At 42.4% G+C, this 24991-nt stretch overlaps 1 protein-coding gene across 3 annotated transcripts in view; it reads right to left on the minus strand.

Moving 5' to 3' along the window:
• Nucleotides 1–1193: 1193 nt before the first annotated feature.
• The window catches only part of DLGAP4 (DLG associated protein 4), an 85477-nt gene continuing 61679 nt past the window's right edge, over nt 1194–24991 (minus strand). For all 3 annotated transcript variants that reach the window (XM_030309677.1, XM_030309675.1, XM_030309680.2), the window contains 3 exons: nt 4856–4947; nt 3796–3951; nt 1194–3016 (listed from right to left, as the gene is read on the minus strand). In XM_030309677.1, coding sequence (XP_030165537.1) covers nt 2798–3016; nt 3796–3951; nt 4856–4947 — 467 coding nt within the window. In that variant the 3' untranslated portion in view covers nt 1194–2797. The remainder of the gene's footprint in view (nt 3017–3795; nt 3952–4855; nt 4948–24991) is intronic.

Below are 24991 nucleotides of genomic sequence, written 5' to 3' on the forward strand. Positions count from 1 at the left end.
ACTCAGGCCCTGAGGGTAAAGGTCCCTGCTCGTCCTCTCAGGCCTGTCAGGAGTAGAGCTGGGCTGCTAGCTGGACAGTGGCCCTCAAGTCCAGCCTGGCCACCTCTTGTGTTCGCTCACCTCTGAATGTCTGACTCAGTGCCCAGGGCAACCTGAAACCTCTTCACTTACCCTTCTAGTCACCCCCCAGCTGGGTCTCAGAACAGTGTAGGGCCAGGGAGGCTCCAACCCCAGGACGTCATGAGAGCCACCCACAGCAGGTGCTCAGCCACCACTAACAGGATCCAGAGATGAGGGCATGCTGCTCTGAGTGCAGGGGTCTGGCCCACAGGGTGGGATGAGTTCTGGAGAGGCCCCACAGAGGCAGCCTGAACAAAGCTCCTGGGAAGGCAGTTCTGTGCATCCAGAGCCAGGGGTCACTGCCTCTTAGCTGGGTGGGGCCAAATGAGGAGGCCAGGTGTCTGAAGCTCAGCTTGGCCCAAGAACTTCCTAAAAGGCATGTTCTTACCACTGGGCGTTGGTGCTGAACATTCTTCTGCCCAGAAGGCACTTTCCCCAGGTTCGACATCCCCCAAAGCAAGTGAATAGCCACTGTCCTCCTGGGCTCTATCAGAGTGATCCTGCCCAGTTTGGTGGCGCTGTCACAGCTTCCCACAGCCTCCTGGCCTTGCTTTTCTGCCACCTGTTGGAGACTTGAACTCACATGGGATTTGTTCAGTGTCTCTCTCTCCCCAACTAGAGCATGAATTCTGTGACTGCCAGGCCCTGGCCTGGGAGAGCAGGTGCTCAGGAAGTGCGATCAGTGCCTTTAACTGTCAGGGGGAGGTAGCGGCTGGGGGTGCCACGCACCCCGTCCTGGGAGCTGTGCGAGCCGAGCTGGGACTGTGTTGTGGGTGAGGGCAGCCTATCGTGGCTCTCACGTAGAAACTATGAGTTAAAGTACTTGTTTCTTACAGGAAGCAGGTTAAAGTAGATGCTGTGCATTTTTCAGGTGAGGGAATGGAGAGCTGTTCTCTTGCCCAGGGCCATGACGTGGGTTGTGCTAGAGTTGGAATTACGGTTTACGCTCAGGTCCGCCTGTCTCTGAGAGTTGCCATGTGGAAGGGGGCCTGGCTCCGTCTCTTCGGGAGTCCACTTCACCCACCTCACCCCAACCTGGCCCATCCCGCTGCAAGAACACCATGAGCCCTTGGTACACGTTACCTCATTTATTCTCACAACATGCCTGTGAGGTAGGGAGGGGCAGGGACTGTCCCCATTTTACAGAGGAGGAAGTTGAGGCACACAGAGGTCAAGTGACTTGCCCAAGGTCACAGACGGCGGCCAAGCTGGAATGGGGCCCCAGAGCAGGCCCTCAGTTCACCCGGGGCCCCTGCAGCAAGTGCCAGACACGAGGACGTCTCTAATGCCAGTTCTGTCTCCATGGTAGAGAGCAGCCCTCCTCGTGCACTGAGCTCACTGAGGGCTGGGCCTCCCCCTCGCCCTGCCTGCCCCCAACCCTGCAGGCCCGGGCCATTGCAGCTCAGGGCTCATGACACCCTGGGAGTGGGGCTGGGGGGCAGGGAGAGAGAAGGAATATTGGGGTAAAAAAAACAAAAAAACAAAAAACAAAACCCCAGAAAACTCAAGAGGCTGGGCAGATTGGCCCACGGCAGGGGGCAGGTGGGAGACCAAAAAAGGCCGCTTACACACAAGGTATATATTTTTACACACACTTGTACACACACCTAGATATAGTACATGTAAAAATATATGCTATTCACACACCCGCCTCCTGCCAGGTGCCCCGAGAGCCAGCGGCGGCGCTGGTGGGCATGGGTGAGCAGAGGGGCGTTTGTTAAATATACACTCTAAGGTCTATGTGCATATGTACACATACGTACAGACGCAGCCGCCCGCCCCTCAGGTACTGTACACAGGCTTGGCCAGGGACAGACAGCCCCTGGAAAATGGGGTTCCTCTCTTGAGCGTCCCCTGCAAGTCACTCTGAATCAAACATTTTACTGAAGGAAGAGGGGGTTGGTGAGAAGAAAAAGGCGGGAGTCTGGAGTGTGATAACTGTGGCTTTTATCTCATTTTTTCCCCAAAGACTTCAACCCTCCTCCCCTTCTCGGAGAGGCGAGGACCCCCGTCCCCTTGCCTGGGGCTGGCTGCTTCTGCTGTGGGGAGCCTGTACCTGCGTGTGCACGTGAGTGTGTGTGAGCACTTGGGCAGGGGTGCGTATCCACCTCTGTCCTCTGGGCTCTCAACCACAAACAGGGCTGAGAACCAGCAAGCCGACAGCTAGGACGGTGACCCCTGTGTGGGCTCTGAAGGGAAAAGAGAAAAACGTAAGAATGAAAACTGCAAGGTCAGAGCAGGGTGGCTGGAGGAGAAGGAAGGACATGGCAGGGGCCCCAGGCTGTCCTCGGACTGTCCTCGTCTTGTAAACAAGCTAGTGCGAGTCCCCGTTAGATAGAACAAGTAAAAAGACCGCAGTCCGGAGGCTGGGCGGGGAGTTGCCGAGGTCCGTCTACCTAGTCCACCGCGGCCAGCAAGAGGGGGAAAAACGTTTTATAGTTTCGTATTTTTGTTGACTTTCTTTTGTATGAAGTCTTCATAAACCTAAAGCTGGAAGGGACCCAAAAAAGCCAAATCGTGAGCCCTTGTATGTGTCAATTTGAAAGTTGGCTCAGGGTCTCTGGACAGAATAACCATCCTAAAGGTTGAGAAAATTGTGTTCCATTCACATTTAGTTTGTGTTTTTTGTTTTTGTTTTTTTAATGACTTAAAATTGTTTGCTTCCCGCTTCCTGGTCTCAGAGTCGGGTCTGGGCCTCAGGGACGTAAATCTCGATGCTGTCCGCACTCTCTGTGGCTGAGTTCTGCCGCACAGAAGCCGCCCGCTTGGCCGCCAGGAGTCTCTTGCGGGCCTCCTGACGCTGCTTGTCCCCGGCATCGGAGGCCTTGTCGCGGCTCACTGCCGGCTTGGATTTAGCTGGCTTCTTTGGGACTGGAGGGGGTGGTTTCTTCTCTTCCTTTAGTGAGACAGTGAGGAGGGAAGAAAAATAAAATAAAGGTGCACCTTTTGTGTGGCGCTACCACCCGCTATATTGCCGGCAGTTGGAGTCTCCACCCCAGCCTCCCCACATCGGGCACAAGCAACACACATTTGGAATCAGAAAGCCACAAGAAGCGATGATAGTGGGAATAGCACAAGGCATAGGAGCAGAAAGCAAGCTTAGAATCCTACAGTGTTCTGGCAGGAAGGGATGGAGAGATCACCTGTCCCCACCCTTGCATTGAACCATTGACAGCCTGAGTCACATGGCTGGAGATGGGCTTTAAGTTTAGAGCCTCTGACTCCCAGGCCACATTTCACATGCTTTTCTAGGGATCAGAACTCACAAGGGCCACAGTCCAATAACCACAGGGGTCACTGGGTGCCACAGTTTTACAGAAGGAAGCCTGTGCCTCCGGGAAGAGGCTGGCCCCAGGAGGACTGTTTTTCTGCCTCCAAAGTTCCAACAGCCACATCTATGCTAGCGCTCTGGGCTGTGGCACGTGTCTCTTAGGAGCCCCATTTCTTAACATGCAGGGTGGGATGGCATGCTTCAGGGGGCGGCTTCCACTACACAGAGCGAGCGGCATGCTGGACGAGAGCCGAGCATGGACCCCGCGCACTGATGGACGTGAGCCCCCAGCTTAAAGACGACACACGGAGAAGGGAGCCAAGCAGCACTGACCGATGTGGGCAGCGTTATTGCCGACCAGGAATTTGTCCCTGGACTTCCCCTCCGCACTGCTCCATGCTCACCTTCCTCTTCTCGGGGGTTTCCACCAGCTGCCAGCTGTTGGCCTTGAGGTGGTAGAGTTCATCAAACTTCATGCTGATGTCCTCGATGGACAGCTGTAGCAGGTCCCAGAACCCTGCCAGGTCCTGGGCTGTTGGACGCGGGTTGGCTTCAGGGTTCTGTGGGGGAGATGGGGATCAGTGGGGCAAACAAGGCAGAGGCCCGTCCTGCACCCCACCCCAAGTACCCCACCCCTGCCAGCCCTGGTTAGGGTCTCTTGAGGCCTAGTCGTGCTCTGCTGTTCTCAGGGTCAGTATCTATATGAGGGAAGGAAGCCATTTCCTGCTCACTGCCAGATCTGATGGTGCAGATCTTTGAGAGAAAGAGTCCCATCATGAGAGCAGGCCCGGCACATACATGGGACTGAGGCCTCCGTGTTCCCAATGTATGCCAGGCAGAAAACTGTTCTGTAAAAGAAGAAGTTCCTGGCCCTGGTCTTACAGTGAGGCAGGGAGAAGTCAGGATCACTGCCAGGTGGGTATGATTACAGAATCCGTGGGGTTCTCTGGGAACATATTCCTCATGGTGATTGCCCCAGCCAAGTAAGCCCCAAACCCTTGCAAGGTCCGGAGACAAACATTCGCCACTGTCCTCCAGCCCTAGGAGCACACCACCCCTGGCCGTCTGGAGAGGCTTCCACAGGAAAAGCTACCCTCCTGAGAGATAAGATTGAAAGAAAAAGCAAACCACCAAGCCTCGTGGTGGTATGTCTTTAGTTCTTACCCATCTTCTTAGAGGATGTTTAATATAAATAAATCAATGCTAAGAGATTTTTAAGTTTCATGTGGCTCTTCTCACAGAGGGTTCACTTTTCTATTTCAAGAAGTAGTAGAAATTTGGAAGGACCATCCCTGGCCCTTCCCTTGTGCTGGGCACGGACACTTGTCACCAGCACCTTCTCCGTATTAGGGAGGAGGTGAGAGGCTTGGGGGTGGAGGAGGAGGGGGGGCTAATCCAGCTGGACAGCTGGCGGGCAGCCGGTGGCTGGCAGCCCTAGAGTGGAGGAGGAAGAACCACACTCACCAGGTTTTGCTCACAGAGGCCCCGGAACTGCTGGAATTTCTGGGACATCAGTAGCTGGGCACTGCCCACAGCACTGAGGACTTTCCCTAAAACTGAGGAAGAGAAGGTGGAGAAAGACTGAGCAGAGCACAGGGGTTGCTGGGGTAGAAGGCAGGATCAGGGGTGTTGCTCTTATTCCCCTCCCCACCACCTTAGGATATCAGTCATCATTTGGTGAATGCCATCTGGTCTTCATTTTATTCACACATGAAGCTCTCATGGCAAAAATGCAAGCAATACAGATAAAGCGAACCCCATCCCCTAGTTCCTAAGGATATTTTATGGCAATAAATTTGAAAAGTTTAAGTGGAAAAAATTTCCAGGAAAACATGAATTATCACAGAATCAAGAAACAGAAAATCTTATTACACCAAAGCAGTTTTTAAAAAACTGAATAAGTTAAAACTCTTCCCAGAAAAACGAACCAAGCTAAACTATGTAGTTTTACAGGTGTCATTTTACAAAACCTTCAAGGAACAGATAATCCTGGTGTTATATATTCAGACTGTTCCAGAGAGTAAATAAACACAGGGAATGACACCGCTAATTTCAGGAGCCCTAAAAACAGACAGAACATGCCAAAAATAGACTGCTTTTGTTCTGAACATAAAGGTAAAAGTCTTGAATAAAATATAAGCAAATAGAATCTTAACAGGAGAGTTAACCAGGAAGTGTTCAGCCCAGGAATATAAGATTGGTCTTTTAGTGTGACTTCTAGTTTTAAAGTTGTGGCACAGGGGAGCCTGGATGGCTCAGTTGGTTGAGCGTCTGACTCATGATTTCAGCTCAGGTTCGTGAGTTTGAGCCTCGCACCGGGCTCTCTACTGACAGTGCAGAGCCTGCTTGGGATTCTTTCCCCTCCCTCCCCTACTCACTCTGTCTCTGAAACTAAACTTAAAAAGTAAAAAAAAATAAAGTTGTGGCCTAAAGAGAGCACTACTTCCCAACCCCCCGCAGAATCACTGCAGTGCAAAACAGAGTAAAGAGCAAATGGAAATCCAGCGTTCCTCTGACAGAACTCTGCAGCACTGGGTGTGAAGTAGGCTGCCTGCCCCACCTGTGATAGTAGCCCCAGGAGGAGGACTGTAAGGATTGCAAGTCTAGGTAAAGATGGCAGTTTTGAGAAGCCAGTAATCTCTTATTTGAAATTTAAAAAGGGGGTATGGACTGCGGCAAGAGCTTTCCCGAACCTGGTCCAGCACCAAGGGGTGTGGGGGGCTCTGCACTGTAAGCAGTCCGGTCACTGCCAGGGGAGAAGACAAGGCTGAAGATGGCACCCATCCCTGTGCCTTCGGAGCTCCTGCTGGTGTGGTCCCTCTCCCACGGTGATCTACTTACAGGAGCTCATTATGGAAGAATTTTGCCTCATTAGGAAAGCAGTAATTTAAAAGGAGCTGAACAGATATAGGAACAGCAAATGGCACAGGAACATTCACCAGAAAGTTCTTGCTAGAAAACGAAAAGCTTGACATTTATCCATGGATATGTAAACCGGTAGCTGAATGCAGGGATGGAGGTGCTCTGAAAAGAGATATAAGACAATGGAAGGAGATAAAACCTGAGGTCTGGACTAGTGCAAGAGAAAAATCAGGCCATCACAGAAACAAGGACCACTTGGGAAGCAGCACAAAGAATAAACCCTGCTGCCAGCCAGTCAGGACTAGGAGAGGGAACAGGAGCCAAAGGCTCCTGGTGCGAAACACTCAAACTGCTTGATGACAAAACAAGATGTCTTTTTAAATGAATAGCTAAGCTGCTGGGAATAAACTGAGCCACTCCGACCTCCCACTCAAGGCAGGTGGTAGAGACGTTTGGTCTACAGTAGAGTAGGAATAAAAGGGAAAGAGTCTCCGGAGAATTCCCAACCATAAGACTGCACTTGGGTACCTCATTTTCTAAGAAATAAAAGAAGCAACTAAATATGAAAAAGAAGAGACTATTTACAAAGTGACTAAGAGCCATGGAAAAGAATGAGGGCCACAGGGTACATCTGTTAGCTCTGCCAGAAGGGAGCAGATGGAATGGAAGAGAAGACACATTCAAAGAGATTGTAATTTAGGATTTTCCAGAAATGGCTACTGACACCTGACAGAGTCAGGAAGCCAAATGAATCCCAAGCAAATTCACATTTATAGTAAAATGGAAGACACGGGGCGGCGGGGGGGGGGGGGGGGGGGGGGGAGAAGCAGCCAAAGGAATCTTTCTGCTAAAGAAATGAATTAAACAGCAAATTTCTTGACTATAACAATGGAAAATTATTGACTGAGTTTCTCTGGGTGCAGAAATTCTGTCATTCCAGAATGAATGTGGATGGGAAAGAACAGTCTCTTCCACAGAGTGCTGGGAGAACTATCCACCAGCAAAAGAATGAAGTTGGACCCTTAAGAATGAATCTAAGAGCTAAACTATAAAACTCTTAGATAAAAACAGCATATCTTCATGACCCTGGATTGAGAAGTAGTTTAAGACACCAAAAGCACAGGCAACAAAAGATAAATTTGGCTTCACTAAAACTAAAAACTTTTATGCATCAAAGGATGCCATGAAGAAAGTGTGATGACAGGCCAAAGAATGGGCAAATTACTTGCAAATTACATATCTAACAAAGGGCTAATATCCAGACAACATAAAGAACTCCTACAACTCAACAAAAAAGTAATCCAATTAAAAAGGAGCAAGGCCTTGAATAGACAGTGTATCTTTCTCCAAAGATACACAAATGGTCAGTAGCATCCTCAACATCATCAGTTATTAGGGAACTGCAAACCAAAACCGTAAGATACCACGATTATAAAACAAAAAACCAAAACCCCGAAAAAACAAATGTTGGCAAAGATGTGGGGAGACTGGAACCCTTGTGCATTGCTGGTGGGAATGTGAACCAGCGCAGCTGCTGTGGTTTTCTCAGAAAGTTAAACATCGAATTACCATATAACTAAAAAATCCCACTCGTAGGTATGTACCCCAAAGAACTGAAAACAGCCTTAAACAGATACCTGTATGCCAGTATTCACACAGCATTATTCACAGTAGTCAGAGGTGGAAGCAACCCAAGTAGATGAATGGATACTGTGGTATATTTGTACAATGGAATATTAGCCATAAAAAGGAATGAAGTTCTGATATATAAACCTCATGTTTAAAGACAAAAAGGGGCATGTGGGTGGCCCAGTTATTTGAGCGTTCGACTCGGTTTTGGCTCAGGTCATGATCTCTGCACTGACTGGTGTGGAGCTTGCCTGGGATCCTCTCTCTCCCTCTCTGCACCTCCCCTGCTTGCTTCCCTCCCTCTCTCTCTCTCTCTCTCTCTCTCAAAACAAATAAAATAGGGACACCTGGCTGACTCAGTTGGTGGACCATGTGACCCTTGATGTTGAGGTTGTGAGTTCAAGTCCCACAATGAGCACTGAGTTTACTTAAAAAACAAAACATAAATGTCTAAGTAACCCACTGGTCAAAGAAATCGCAGTGGAAGTTGGAATATTACATATCCTAACTTGTTAGACATGGCTAACGTAGTACTTAAAGGGAAATCCGTAGGCTTCAAAACAGATTTTTTAAAAGGACTGGGAAAAAAATGAGTTAAATATCCAATTTAAGACATTAATGAAGGAATAATACAATGAACCCAAAGAGAGGAGAAATTTAATAAAATAATAAGCTAACATATAATAAAGGCTTAATAAAATGAGCAAACCCTGCCAGATTGATCAAAATAAAAAGGAGATGGGGCGCCTGGGTGGCGCAGTCGGTTAAGCGTCCGACTTCAGCCAGGTCACGATCTCGCGGTCTGTGAGTTCGAGCCCCGCGTCGGGCTCTGGGCTGATGGCTCGGAGCCTGGAGCCTGTTTCTGATTCTGTGTCTCCCTCTCTCTCTGCCCCTCGCCCGTTCATGCTCTGTCTCTCTCTGTCCCAAAAATAAATAAACGTTGAAAAAAAAAAAAATAAATAAATAAATAAAAATTAAAAAAAATAAAATAAAAAGGAGATAGGTACAAATAAGAAGATCAGGAATGGAAAAAGAACTATATAGTATAACCTAATAGAAAAGATACATATTTTTTAAAAAGATTTTATTTTTAAGTAATCTCTAAACCCCAACATGGGGCTTGAACTCACAAGCCCAAGATCAAGAGTTGCACACTTTACCAACTGACCCAGCCAGGGGCCCCCGGAAAAAATATTTTTAAAAAGTTCTACAAAACAATGAAATAAAAGATAATTTTATTCTTAAACAAAGCATATGAATAGACAAATATCTAAAACTTATTTTATGAAGCTAAATAACCTTTGCACTAAAACAGGGCAAGCATAGAAAGGAAAATGACCAGCCAACTTTTCATGAACAAAGGCAAAATTATTAAGTCAGATATTAACAAATCAAGTCCAACAATGTACTAAAATGATAATGTATCATTATTCAGCTTAGTTTATTCCGGTAATACAGACTGACCCAACATTAGAAAATTCTAATGACTTGTGATTCTGGCCATGAAAAACCAGTTAGTAGCAGACAAACTGAACCCTCCCACCAAGAACAAGTGAAAAAAACGACGTAAAATACAAAAAACAAAACCCAGAAAATCTCAAGGCTTTAAAAAATTACCAAAGCAACCATAATCCGAGAGGTTAAGATCGCCCCCAGTGAGAAGGGAAACAATATTCAGGCAACTCTGGTATCAAAATACTGCTTGCACCCTAAGGCATCTCGCAATTTATAAGCAGCACGAAGCTGAGAAGCTAAGAAGCCAAGAAGCCAAGCAGAAAGTGGAGGTTATGAGGCTGAGAAGCTGAGCAGAGCCTGAAGCAGTTTCATGAGGATAGGAAGATCAAAGTTGGAATTCAGAACTACCAAGGCAGACAAGACCTGAGGTCAAGGAAGGTGCATGAAGCTAGTACACAATGCTTCCAGCAATCTTAAGGTGTAAGAGAGACAAAAACTGGAGTTCAGGGTTTGCCAAGAAGGAGTGGCTTGAACATACCACAGGCTCTCTCTGGGATTCCCTGGAGAGTGCACACTAGACTGGGGATAAGTAGAAATAGACTGTCTCAAAACACCTAGCTCTGAAACAGTTCAACGGGGTTAAGTTGGTTTGGCCCTACTCTGCCTTCAAGAAGCAAAAGTAAATCCTTTCTGGAAGAACAGAAAATCATCCTGAGCCAAGTTGTTTCCATATACAGTTTCTGGCACTGAATAAAAATTACCACCCTATAGCAGAGAAAGGACCAAATGCATACCAAAAGAGAAAACAGAAAAAAGAAAAAGATCTCCAGGGGATGTACATACTGGAGTTATTGGACAAGGGCTTTTCAATAACTAAATGTGTCCAAGGAAATATGTGACAAGATGAAGAACTTTGGCAGAGAACCAGAACCTATCACAAAGAATCAAATGGAAATTCTAGAATTAAGAAATACATTAACTGAAATTAGGACTGCAAATAGGTGGGTTTAATAGATTCGTTACAGCTAAACTATAATCCAGCAGGAAGTATCCAGACTGAGGCCCTGAGGAGGAAAATGGAAAATACAGAAAAGAGAATGAAGAAACCTAAAACATGGCAGTCTAATGGATGTGTAACTGGCACTCACAGGACAGAAGAAATAAAACGAAACAGAAATTTGAGGAAATAATGGTCAAGACTTTTCCGAAACCAATGCAAGTTTTGAAAGCCGAAGAGTCAAGAAACCCTATAAATACCAAGCTGGACAGACCACAAAGAAAACCACACCTAGGTGTCACAGTAAAACTGATAAAACTCCCAACATAAGGAGAAAATCTTAAAGGCAGACAGGAGAAAACAAAGGATTCTTCAAAGGAGTAGCAGGAAGACTGATAGATGACTAATAGAAAGGCTGGGAACCACAACAAAATCAGAGACAAAAAGTACTGAAAGAAGATCAATACCAACCTACAATTCTTAGCAAAAATACTATTCAAAAAAAGGGGGACAATACATTTTAAGATAAATATTGCATTAAAATAAATACTGAGCAGAGTTCTTTGGGCTTTTGCTTTAGTTCTTTAGGAAGGAAAATGACCCTCCTAAGCAGAAGCACAGAAATAAAGGAGTGAAAGGGTCTGCTAAATAAATATTCATCGTAATGTTGATTGTATAAAACAGAAACAAAGTCTTGCAGCAGTCAGACTATATATATAGAACTATTATACTTCACAGCAATATTACATAAGTCAGGAAGGGAATAAAAGTGTTCTAAGGTCCTTGTATCATCTGTGAAGTGGTAAAGGTACTAATTAAGAGTAGTCTTTACAAAGTCAAGGATGCAGGTTGTAATCTTTAGAGAACTAAAAGAATAATAAACTAACATAAGAAAAGCGGAACTACTTAGTTAATCCAAAAAAAGTCAAGAAAGGAGAAAAATTCTATGAAATTTACCACATTACTAAATTAAGAAAGTGTATTTAGATATGATCATCTAAATATAGCAGAGGCACCTGGGTGGCTCAGTCGGTTAAGTGTCCGGCTCTTGATTTCTGCTAAAGTCATGATCTCACAGTTCACAAGTTTGAACCCCACGTTGGGCTGTGTGCTGACAGCACGGAGCCTGCTTGGGATTCTCTCTCTCTCTCCCTCTTTCTCTGCCACTCCCCTACTTGTGCTTACTCTCTCTCAAAATAAAACTTTAGAAATAAAAGATACAGTAAAAAAATTCCATTAAATTCAACAATTTTCTTAAACCAGAAAAAGAGTATTTACAGCAAACCTATGGTAAACATCATACTCAATGGTACAATGTGAAAAAGCAATTCCTTTTTTTGTTTTCTTTGAGTAGGCTCCATGCCCAACATGGGGCTTGAACTCAACACCCTGAGAGATCAAGAGCTGCATGCTGTAATAGATGGAGCCAGTCAAGAGCCCCTGAAAAAGGAATTCCTTATTTAAAATAATAAAAACATAACAAGGTTTCTAGATAAAAGATCACTATAAAGGTCAAGAGCATTTCATTAACAATAAAAAATACAGCTTATGTCCCTGCAAAATGAAAATACTAATCTAACAAATCTTATGTAGGCAATACAAAATCTAATTGAAAACATAAAAGAAGACCTATATAAATGGAGACACATAATCATGTTCTTGGATAGCAAAGACTTCATAAAGATGTCAATTTTCCCCCAAATTGATCTACATATTTAATGTAATTGCAATCAAAATCTCAACCTGGAATTTGAAAAGCTGATTCTAAAATTTATATGGGAGAGCAGAGAGCCTAGATTAGCCAACACACTCTTGAAGAATGGGAGCTTTTCCTTCCAGTGATCAAGATTCCTTGTACAGTTACAACAATGAAGAAAGTATGATTTGGGCCTAGAAATAATAGAATAGAAAGCTCAGAAACAGATCAACACATATGGGAAACCTGAAGTTTGTCAGAGCTGTACTGCATATTAACAGGATAAGGACATTTTATTTATTTTATTTTTAAAAAGTGTTTATTTTGAGAGAGAGAGAGAGTGTGTGTGTGGGCAGTGAGGAGAGGCAGAGAGGGGGAGAGGGAGAGAGAGAGAGAGGAGAGAAAGAATCCAAAGCAGGCTTTGCTGTCAGCATGGAGTCCTCCCTACTCAGGGCTCTCAAACCATAAGATCATGTCCTGAGCCAAAATGAAGAGTTGGTTGCTTAACCAACTGAGCCACCCAGGTGCCCCTGGACAAACATTTTAATATATTATTATCCAAACAAAAAATTAACATAGAGTCTTATCTCACTCCAAGCAGACAAATCCATTCCAAGGGATCAAAGACTTAAATGGGGACAGGAAAAACTGTTACAAGAAAACAGTAAAATATCTTTTTTGGGTTGCCTGGCTGGCTTAGTCAGTGGAGCATGTGACTCTTGATCTTGGGGTTGTGAGTACAAGCCCCACGTTTGGTGTAACGATTACTTAAAAAAATACACACACACACACACACACACACATATACACGTGTGTGTGTGTGTGTGTGTGTGTGTGTGTGTATTGGGGCAGCTGGGTGGCCAGTCAGTTAAGTGTTTGACTTTTGATATTGGCTCAGGTCATGATCTCATGGTTGTGAGACTGAGCCCCAAGTCAGGCTCTGTGCTGAGCATAGAGCCTGCTTCAGATTCTCTCTCTCCTCCTCTTTCTGCCCCTCCCCTCCCCTCAAATAAATTTAACAACTTCATTCATTCATTCATTCATTCATTCATTCAAAGTGTTTATTTAAGCAATCTCTATACCCAACATGGGGCTTGAACTCCTGAGATCAAGAGTTGCATGCTCCGACTGAGCCAGCTGGGCACCCCAAGAAAACAGTAAAATGTTTTTTTGACTTTTGGGGAAGAATGGATTTCTTAAGATACCAAAAAGCACAAACCATAAAAGAAAAGAGTAACAAATTTACATTAAAATTAGTATCTGTTTACTTAGAAGATACCATAAAGAAAGTGAAAAGACAGGTCACAAACTGGGAGAAGATATTTACCAAATATAAAACTGACAAAAGTTCCAGAATCCAGATACATAAAGATCACCTATGAGGCAGTAAGAAAAAGACAACTTAATAGGAAAACAGGGAAAAAATGTGAGCAGGAATTTCATAGAGGAAGACACCATGAATGATTAATATGTGAAAAGATGCTCAATGCCATTAGTAACCAATGAAATGCAAATTATAACCACTATTTGATTGATATTTGTAGACTGAAAATAACCTCATATACTAAATGTAAGCAAAGATGTAGAGCACTGGGTACTTCAACACAGTGCTGAGGAAATAATAAATTGGTATAATCACTTTGGAATATAATTTAGCATTGTAAATCTGGACACATGTGTACGCTATGAACCAAGTGTACTTGGTATACTTGGCATACGGGTACATCCAGTATATATCCTAGAGAACTCTTGTTTATGTATACCAAGAGACATGGTCAAAACTGTTCCTAATAATCCATAGCTTACTTCATACTTAATAGTATAAGACTGAATAATTTCACACTAAGATCAGGAATGAGACAAAAACAAGGGTGCCCCACTCTTGCCATTTGTATTCAACTTTATATTGAAGTCAGGGCCATTAGGCCATAAACAAAAATAAAAGAAACCAGATTGGAAAGAAATAAAACTATCCCTATTTTCAGATGAAATTATCCTGTATATAAGAAATCCTAAGGAATTCCCCCCAACATTTAGTAAGGTTGTAGCATACAAGATCAATATAAAAAAATCTATTGTATTTGTATACATTAATAAGATAAACAATCTGAAAAGTTAAGAAAACAATACAATAGCATCAAAAGAATAAAAGGAATATGTTTAACAAGAGATATTTAAGATTTGTATACTGACACCTACAAAATATCATGGAAAGAAAGTTTTAAAAACCTAAGTAAATGATAAGATATCCCATGTTCATGGATGGGAGGACTTAATATTAAGATGGCAATACTCCCCAAATTGAATTGCAGATTTAACACAATTCCTATCAAAATAAAGTCCCAGCTGCTTTTTTTGCAGAAATTGACAAGCTGACCCTAAAATTCATGGAAATGCAAGATCAAAGTACATACTTTGAAAGAACTTCCATTGGTGAGAACCTGAGAGTGGGCCATAAACTTCTTTTATTTGTATTTTTATTTGAAGAACAAAGTTGGAAGACTCACACTTCTCAATTTCAAAACTTATTTCACAGCTATAGTAATCATGACAGTGTGGTACTGGCATAAGTATACACATGTGCATCAGTGCAATGGGATAGAAGTGAGAATTTGGGTATAAATTCTTACCTTTATGGTCAGTTGATTTTTGACAAGGGTGGCAAGAACCATTCAATGAGGAAAGAACAGTCTAACAAATGGTACTAGGACAACTGAATATCCAAATGTCAAAGATTGAAAGTAAACCCATACACCTCACACTATACTCAAAACTTAACTCACAGACATAAATGTAATGGCTAAAACTATAAAACTCTTACAAGGAAATAGAAGTAAATCTTCATGACCCTGGATTGGGTAATGGTTTCTTTCTTTTTTTTTTTTTTTAAGTTTATTTATTTGAGGGGGCAGGCGGGAGAGAGAGAGAGGGAGAGAGAGAACACACAAGTTGGGGAGGGGTAGAGAGAGAGAGAGGAAGGGATAGAATCCCAAGCAAACTCTGCACCAACATGGGTCTTGAACTCACAAATCAAACTCACAAACCGTGAGATCATGACCTGAGCCAAAACCAAGAGTTGGATGTTTAACAGACTGAGCCACCCAGGTGCCCCTAGGCAATGGTTTCTTAGACCTAACACCAAAATCACAAACAACCAAAGAAAAAAAGTAACTGGACTTGACTAAAATTAAACTTTTGAGTTTCAAAGAATACCAAACAGCCAAAACGTACAGAAAACTGACAAATGGTAAGAAAAATATAGCCATAGAATGGAATTTTACTCTGCAATTAAAAGGAACAAAATACTGGGGTGCCTGGGGCACTCGGTCGAGCATCCAACTTTGGCTCAGGTCATGATCTCACAGTTTGTGGGTTTGAGCCTTGAGTTGGGCTTTGTGCAGACAGCAAGGAGCCTGCTTCATATTCTGTCTCCCTCCCTCTCTGCCCCTCCCCTGCTCGTGCTCTCTTTTTCAAAAATAAACATTTTAAAAAAAGGAACAAAATACTAATTCATATTACAACATGGATAAACCTCAAAAATATGCAAAATGAAAGAAGCCAGACACCAAAGACCACATATAATTTGTGTGATTCCATTTATATGAAATGTCTAGAATAGGCATAGAGAAGAAAGCAGATTAGTGTTTGTCTAGGTCTGGGGTGGGGAGGGATGGGGGGAGGAATGATGGCTAAATGGGTACAAGGTTTCTTTTTGGCGTGATGAAATGCTCTAAAATTAGGTATCCGTGATGGTTGCACACCTCTGTGAATATACTAAAAACTACTGAATTGTATAATTTTTTAATGTTTGTTTATTTTTGAGAGAGAGACAGTACGAGTGGGGGAGGGGCAGAGAGAGAGAGAGAGAGAGAGAGAGAGAGAGAGAGAGAGAGAGATCCAGAATGTTGTCAGCACAGAGTCTGATGCGGGGTCCGAACTCATGGAACCCGAGATCATGGCCTGAGCCGAAGATAGGAGAGAGAGAATCCCAAGCAGGCTCCATGCTGTCAGTGTAGAGCCCCATGCAGGGGCTTGATCTCATGAACCCTGAGATCATGACCTGAGCCAAAATGGAGTCAGCAGCTTAACTGACTGAGCCACCCAGGCACCCCTACTATCTCAGACATTCTTGAACTCGAGCGATATAAATAGTCTTGTTCAAACCATTTTGTTTTTCTTTTTAAATGTTCTGTAAGCAAACCTAATACCAATTAATACAGCCTAAATACTAGGAAAGAGAAGCAGGAGAGGGGTGTGTTAATCCAAAAGAAGGCAAGAGAAGAGAGAAATAAAAAGAAACCTCAAAAAAGTAGAACAAATCCACAATATAACATGATAGGAATAACCCAATCATATAGAAATCCCATTGTAAATGGACTACATTTTCTACTTCTGAAATTAACAACAAAACTCAAAATCCAGACATATGCTGATTATAGGAGACATGATTATGATTGTAAGGTCAGTGAAAGAAAGGTTGAAGTAAAAGCATGGAAAGAGGTGTTACACCAGACAGGCCCTAACCAAAGGAAAGCTGTATAGCAATACAATACAGAAGACCTTAAGGCAAAACGCGATATACACCTAGAAAAAGAGTGGATCACTAACCCTTCATCAGGAATATCACAATTCTAAGCTCAGTTTCCCCTGTGACAGCTCCCCTTAAACCCTCCCTAGAACTAGCTATTCTCCACTTGGGCACTGATTCAGTTCTTTCTCACCTCCCTAAGAATATCACCCCAACGGTTGTCCCCTTTCTCTCCTGCATAATGTATTTCCTCTTTCCTGGAAGGTCATTCTCAACAACATATAAACAGGCTTACATCACTCCATTTAAAAACAAAGGAAAAACCACCCCCCCAACCCTCTCTTGACCCTATATCCCTCTGTTTCTGTTTCTTGTACAGAAAAAGTCATCAATACTTTTTCTCTATTTGTCTCTACTTGCTGTCTCCAGTTACTACTGTTTCCTCTTAATCCCTCTCTAGTCAGGCTGCCCCTCACCCCCACCCCCTTCCACCAGAACAGGTCCCTTCTTCAAGGCCTCCAGCAACCTTACGTTTCTAGGGGCACCTGGGTGGCTTAGTCGGTTAAGCATCCAACTTCACCTTGGGTCATGATCTCATGGTTTGTGGGTTCGAGCCCTGCATCGGGCTCTGTGTTGACAGCTCAGAGCCTGGAGCCTCCTTTGGATTCTGTGTCTCCCCCTCTCTTTGCCTCTCCCCCATTCATGCTGTCTCTGTCTCTCACAAATAAACTTAAAAAAAAATTTAAAAACCTTACATATCTAGATCTGATCTGCTATGCTCATCAGCAGCATGTGACACAACAGAGTCTGTCTTCTTGAAAACCACTCAGTTGGGGTTCCAGGCGCCTTCTCTCCCAACTTACTGGTCACTCCTTTCCCACCATTCAGAGTGTTCATGTCTCTACCCCTTTTCTGATCTGAGCCTATATGCTGCAGACTCCCAGTGTAATCTTCAGGACCGGCCTTCCCAGCTCCTGCATCCTGCTGCCTGCTTGACATCCCACTCTGATAGCTGGTAACGTGCGTCGCATTCAACATGCTCGAGATGGAACTCCTGACTCCAGATATTTGCACCGGTCTTCCCTAGCCCAACTCCATCCTTTTCGTCACCCAGATCCTGAACCGGTTTTGACTTGTCTCACTCCTATTCCATACCCAATCTGTCAGGAAATCCTGTTCTACCTTCCAATTGTATCCAGAATCTGCCCCCTTCCTCAGAAGCGCTCTATGGCAACCACCATCTCATCTTACCTAAGTTATGGTTACATCCTTCGAATTCTCCCACCCTTTTTTTTTTAATGTTTATTTTTGAGAGACCAAGCATGAGCAGGAGAGGGGCAGAAAGAGACGGAGACACAGGATCCGAAGCAGGTTCTAGGCTCTGAGCTGTCCGCACAGAGCCTGACGCAGGGCTTGAACTCATGAGCCGTTATCTATTTGGTTATTTTCTGTCTCTCTCCATGAGAATGTAAGCTCCACGAGGGCAGGGGCTTTGTTTTGTTCACTTCTTTCTCCCCAGAAGCTAGAAGAGTGCCTTGTATATGGTAGGTACCCCGTAAATATTCACTGAATGGATGTCAGGACCAGGGGAGGGGCGTGCTGCTGTCTTCCTACTATTCCACAGTGTCCTGATGCCTGCAGTTACACAAGAGATGCTGGAGGCACGGTAAAATTAGACACGAAATTGTCATTATAGTGAATGTTATTTATGATGCAAATCTAAAGAGAACAGAGTTATACAAGGTTGCTGCACATGAGATCAATGTACAGATCTCCAAATAAGTAATCAGAATATGCAAAATAGAATTCATTTTACTATCAAAACACAAACTAGATAGTATCAAGAAAGAAGCCTGAGAAAAATATGTAAAACCTTCATGAAGAAATTCACCAAACTTGAATAGAAGGATATAAAAGGGAGATCTGAATAAACAGAATTAAGCTTTATTCATAGCTAAGAAGACTCAGAATTTTACAGGCATCAAGTTTTCCCAAATTCATCTATAAATTCTATTTCTAGTCAATGCCCCAGCAAAATTTTTCCAAGGAATTCAATAAACTCATTCCAAAATTAGTACTGAAAGAATGAAGAGGTATGTAAATTTTTTATTTCTGAACAAACACAATAAGGAAGAGGGATTCATTCTACCAGATACTGAGGAATGTTCAAAAGCTATGGCAATTAACAGTTGTATTAATGCAAAAATAGACAAAATAGCAGAACAGGATACAGCCCAGAAACATACCCCTGTTGAGGTAAAATTTCACAGAGGTTGTGACTGAAAAGTATCACTAATCAGTGAAAAAAGTAATGATTTCGATAATCATGGTGTTATGACAACTGGCTTTCCATATGAAAAAAAATGAAATTATAGAATACACAGATATAAGCTGCAGACGGATTAAACACCTAAATATGAAAAACACAAAATTTGAAACCATGAAAAAATCTCTATGCCATTGGAACACAGAAGGTATTTTTTTTTTTATGTTTATTTGATTTTTGAGAAAGAGTGCGAGCAGGAGAGGGGCAGAGAGAGAGTGGGACAGAGGATCTGAAGCAGGCTCCACGCTGACAACAGCAAGCCAGATGTGGGACTTGAACTCACGAACCAGGAAATCATGACCTGAGCTGAAGTCAGACACTTCAACGGACTGAGCCACCGAGGCGCCCTGGAACACAGAAAGTGCTCTTAAGAATCAAAGGTGCAGGGGTGCCTAGGTGGCTCAGTCGGTTAAGCATCCAACTCTTGATTTCAGCTCATGTCATAATCTCATGGTTTGTGAGATCGAGCCCCACATTAGGCTCCCTGCTGACAGTGCAGAGCCTGCTTAGGATTCTCTCTTTCTCTCTCTCTCTGCCCCTCCCTTGCATGCGTGGGCTCTCTCTCTCTCTTTCCTTAAAAGTAAATAAACTTAAAAATCTGTATTACTAAAACAAACAAAAAAAAACGTATGAAAGATCTCAAATCAACAATCTAACTTTACAACTTAAGGAGCTAGAAAAGAATTAAATCCAAAGCCAACAGAAAGAAGGAAACAAAGATTAGAGGGGAGAGAGAATAGAAAAACAATAGAGAAAAATTAAGGAACAAAAAGATCAACAAAACTGACCAAAGTTTAGCTAGAGGGACTAAGAGAAAAAGACTCAAATACTAAAATCAGAAATGGAAGTACAGGCATTACTACCAAATCTATGGAAATAAAAAGATTGTAAGAGTTCTAGAACAGTCACACACCAACAAACTTGATAACCTACATGAAATGGACAAATTCCTACAAACGTAAAACCTGCCAAGACTAAATCCTAAAAAATTGAAAATCTGAGTCGATCTTTATCTAGTAAGGAGACTGAATCAGTACTCAATCAGTATTCAAAATCTCCCAACAAAGAAAAGGAGGAAACACTTCCTAACTCATTCTGTGAAGCCTCATTATGCTGAATCCAAAGCCAGACTGACATTACAAGAAAACTATAGACCAATATCCCTTATGAACATCAACACAAAAAAACCTCAACAAAATACCAGCAAATACAATTCAGTGGCATGTTAAAAGGATTATATATCATGAACAAGTGGGGTTTATTCCTGGAATGCAAGGATGATTCAACATGAAAACTGATCAATGTGCTACTATGCTGCATCAACAGAATGAAGAAAAACAACTACGTGATCATCTCAATTGATGCAGAAAAAGCACTTGACAGAATTCAACATCTTTCCATAAGAAAAATTCAAGAAACTAGGAATAGAAGGAAACTACTTTAACTAATAAAAGCCATCTATGAAAAACCCACAGTGAACATCATACTCAATGATGAAAGACTGGAAGTGTTTCCTCTAAGATCAGAGATGAGGCAAGGATGCTCACTTCTATTCAACAGTACTGGAGGGGCACCTGCATCGCTCAGTCAGTTAAGCGTCTGATTCCTGATTTCAGTTCAGGTCTTGATCCCAGGGTCATGGAATAGAGCTCCGAGTCAATTCCAGAGCTCCACACTGAGCATGGAGCCTGCTTAAGATTCTCTCTCCCTCTCTCTCCCTCTCCCCCCACCGCCCCGCCACTCTGCCCCACTTCCCTGCTTGCCCTTTCATTCTCTCTTTAAAATTGAAAACCAACAAAAAACAGTATTCGAAGTTCTAGCCAGAGAAGTTAGGCAAGAAAATGAAAAGACCTCTACATTGGAAAGGAAGAAGTAAAATTATCTCTGCTTACAGAATGATATTCTATGTAAAAAACCCTAAAGATTACACACATACACAACTAGAAGTAATAAATCAGCAAAATAGCAGGATACAAAGCGAAAAAAAAATCAGTTGCATTTCTATATGCAAACAACGAATAAGATGAAAGAAAAATTACAAAAACAATTCCATTTACAATAGCATCAAAAAGAATAAAATAAATAACTAACCAACGAGATGAAAGACTTGTACAATGGAAACTACAAAACACTGCTAAAAGAAATCAAAGAAGACATAATAAACAAAAACACATCCCCTATTGGTGGATTGAAGACAATGTTGTTAAAATGTCAATACTATCCAAAACCATTTACAGATTCAATACAGTCCCATTCAAAAATCCCAATTATGTTTTTTTGTTTGTTTTTTAGATGGAACAGAAAAACCCATCCTAAAATTCATATGGAATTCAGGGGACCCAAATATGCAAAACAATCTTGAAAAAGAACAAAATGGAAGGACTCCTACTTCTTGATTTCAAAACCTGCTACAAAGCCACAGAGATTAAAACAGTGGTATTGGCATAAAGACAGACCTATAGTCAATGGAATAAAATAGACAGCTTTGATATAAACGCTTGCATATAAGATCAAAAGATTTTTGACAAGAGTACCAAGACAAATGGGAAAGGACAGTCCTTTCAACAGATGGTGCTGGGAAAACTGGATATCCACATGGAAAAGTATCTAATACCATATGCAAAAATTAACTCAAAATGGATCAAGGAACTAAATGTAAGACCTTTTTTCAACAGAAAAATTCTTAAAAGAAAAAACAGCACAAAAGCTTCAGGAAATTGGATTTGCAGTGATTTCTTGGCTCTGACATGAAAGGCACATGTAACAAAAGAAAAAACAAACTGGACTTCATAAAAACTTAAAATTTTGTGCATTAAAAGTCATTATCCATAGAGTAAAAAGAGAACCCACAGAAGGGGATAAAATACTTGCAAATGATATATCTGGGTAAAGAATTAATACTTAGAATATATAGGGGCCCCTGGGTGGCTCAGTCGGTTAAGCATCTGACTCTCAGTTTTGGCTCAGGTCATGGTATCAGGTTTGTGAGTTCAAGCCCTGCGTCGGGATCTGTGCTGACAGCTCAGAGCCTGGAGCCTGCTTCGGATTCTGTGTCTCCTCCTCTCTCTGCCCCTCCCATGCTCATTCTCTGTTTCTCTCTCTCAATAATAAATAAACATTTAAAAAAATGTAAAAAAAAAAATGGGCAAAGGACTTCAATGGACATTTCTCCAAAGAAGATAGGTGAATGGCCAATAAGCACATAAAGAAATGCTCAAAATCACTAATCATTAGGGAAATGCAAGTCAAAACTATAATAAGATACCACCTCACACCCATTAGGATGGCTATGATAAAAAAAAAACAACAGGAAATAGCAAGTGTTGGCAAGGATGTGGAGAAATTCGAACACTTGAGCACTGCTGGTGGGAATGTAAAATGATACAGTGACTATGAAAAATTAAAAATAGAATTACCATATGATCCAGCAACTCTACTTCTGGGTATATATTCAAAAGAACTGAAAGGCAAGGACTTGAGGTATTTGGACACCCATGTTCACAGCGGAATTCATTACTCACAGTAGCTGAAACATGGAAGCAATCCAAATATCTACTGATGGATGAATGCATAAGCGAAATGTGGCGTATGCATAATGGAGTATTGTTCGGTCATAAAAAGGAATGATGTTCTGAGATATGCTATAACATGGATGAACTCTGAGGACATTAATGCTAAGTGAAACAAACCAATCAAAAAAGATAAATACTGTGTGATTCCACTTTTATGAGGTGCTTAGAGTATTCGGAACATAAAGACAGAAAGTATAATAATGGTTGCCCGAGACTTGAGGGGGAAGGGAGAATAAGGAGTTATTATCGTTCAATGGGTAAAAACTGAAACGTTTTGCAAGATAAAAAGCATTACAGGGATGGATGGTGGTGATGGCTGTACAACACTATGAATGTATTTAATAACACTGAAGTGTGCATTTATTTTTAAAAAATTATTTATTTTGGGGGGAGGGAGGGAGGGAGGGAGAGAGAGAGAGAGAACGAACCCTAAGCAGGCTCCACACTATCAGTGCAGAGCCCGTTGTGGGGCTCGAACTCATGAACCGTGAGATTATGACCTGAGCAGAAACCAAGAGTTTGACACTTAGCCAACTGAGCCACCCAGATGCTGCTATTTATTATTATTATTTTTTTTACGATTTTATTTTTAAATAAGCTGCATCCCCAATGTAGGGTTTGAACTCACAACCCTGAGATCACAAGTCAGCACTGCTCCACCAAGTGAGCCAGCCAGGTGCTCTTGAACTGTACATTTAAAAATGGTTAATGAGGGGTGCCTGGGTGGCTCAGTCAGTTAAGCGTCTTCAGCTCAGATCATGGTCTCACAGTTCATGAGTTCGAGCTCCGCATTGGACTCTTGTGGACTGTCTGGAGCCTGGAGCCTGCTTCAGATTCTGTGTCTCCTTCCTTCTTTTCCCCTCCCCTGCTTGTGCATTGTCTCTCTCTCAAAAATAAACAAACATTTAAAAACATAAAAAAATAAATAAAATAAAGATGGCTAATGAAGCAATAAATTCTATTCCTGAAACTAATATTACACTACATGTTAACTAACTAGAATTTAAATAAAAACTTGAAACATTGAAAAAAATAATAAAAGAATATAAACGATTAAGGTGGTAAATGTTATATGTATGAAAGAAAATACTGCCTCTTAGAGAAACCAGATTTGTCTCTGAAGAAGGACTGCAGAGAAAGAGTACTAACATTTCAAGGTCTTCCCCTAAGGAAAGAGCCAGCTGGTCACCCAGTCACCCTCTACAGCACAATGTCCTTAAACTGAGATGGACAATGAGTCCACTTTATTGTAAGCAGTACCTGTCACTTTGTCACCAATAGAAATCACAGATAATTTCATATCACATTATAGCTGTCACAGTTATCTTGAAATAATGTTTCCTGTCATCAGTACTTTGAAACTCTTAATAATTAGACTCACTGCTACATTGTTATTTAATGCCTTAAGAAAGAAGTACACATTTTGATGACTATATTAATATAATTGGCTTCCTTTATTATTTGATGTAATTTTTACTGTATGTTATTTAAAACCAATTTTCTTAGGTGTCCATAGAAGCCTACCTTTCAACAAGCCCTGCCCAAGCAGAGCTGCCAGTTAGTTTCTCAGCGCTTCTGTCTTCTTATCCTAATTTTAATTTTTGTTAAATTAATATATATTCATACCTTTAAAAATAAGTAGGGATACCTGGGTGGCTCAGTCAGTTAGGGGTCTGACTTTGGCTTAGGTCATGATCTCGTGGTCTGTGAGTTCAAGCCCCACATCAGGCTCTTTGCTGACAGCTCAGAGCCTGGAGCCTGCTTCAGATTCTGTGTCTCCTGTGCCCACCCCACTAGCACTCTGTCATTCTCTCTCTCAAAAATAAACATTTGGCACAAAAACAGACACTCAGATCAATGGAACAGAATAGAAAACCCGGAAATGGACCCACAAACATATGGCCAACTAATCTTTGACAAAGCAGGAAAGAGTATCCAATGGAATAAAGACAGTCTCTTCAGCAAGTGGTGCTGGGAAGACTGGACAGCAACATGTCGAAAAATGAGCCTGGACCACTTTCTTACACCATACACAAAAATAAACTCAAAAGGGATGAAAGACCTCAATGTAAGACAGGAAGCCATCAAAATCCTTGAGGAGAAAGCAGGCAAAAACCTCTTTGATCTTGGCCACAGCAACTTCTTACTCAACACGTCTCCAGAGGCAAGGGAAACAAAAGCAAAAATGAACTATTGGGACCTCATCAAAATAAAAAGCTTCTGCATAGCAAAGGAAACAATCAGCAAAACTAAAAGGCAACCGATGGAATGGGAAAAGATACTTGCAAACAACATATCAGATAAAGGGTTAGTATCCAAAAATCTATAAAGAACTTATCAAACTCAACACCCAAAAAACAAGTAATCCAGTGAAGAAATGGGCAAAAGGCATGAAGAGACACTTCTCCAAAAAGGACATCCAGGGGCGCCTGGGTGGCGCAGTCGGTTAAGCGTCCGACTTCAGCCAGGTCACGATCTCGCGGTCCGTGAGTTCGAGCCCCGCGTCGGGCTCTGGGCTGATGGCTCAGAGCCTGG

The sequence above is a fragment of the Lynx canadensis genome, chromosome A3 (genome assembly GCF_007474595.2).
Source record: "Lynx canadensis isolate LIC74 chromosome A3, mLynCan4.pri.v2, whole genome shotgun sequence".
Classification (NCBI taxonomy): Eukaryota; Metazoa; Chordata; class Mammalia; order Carnivora; family Felidae; genus Lynx; species Lynx canadensis.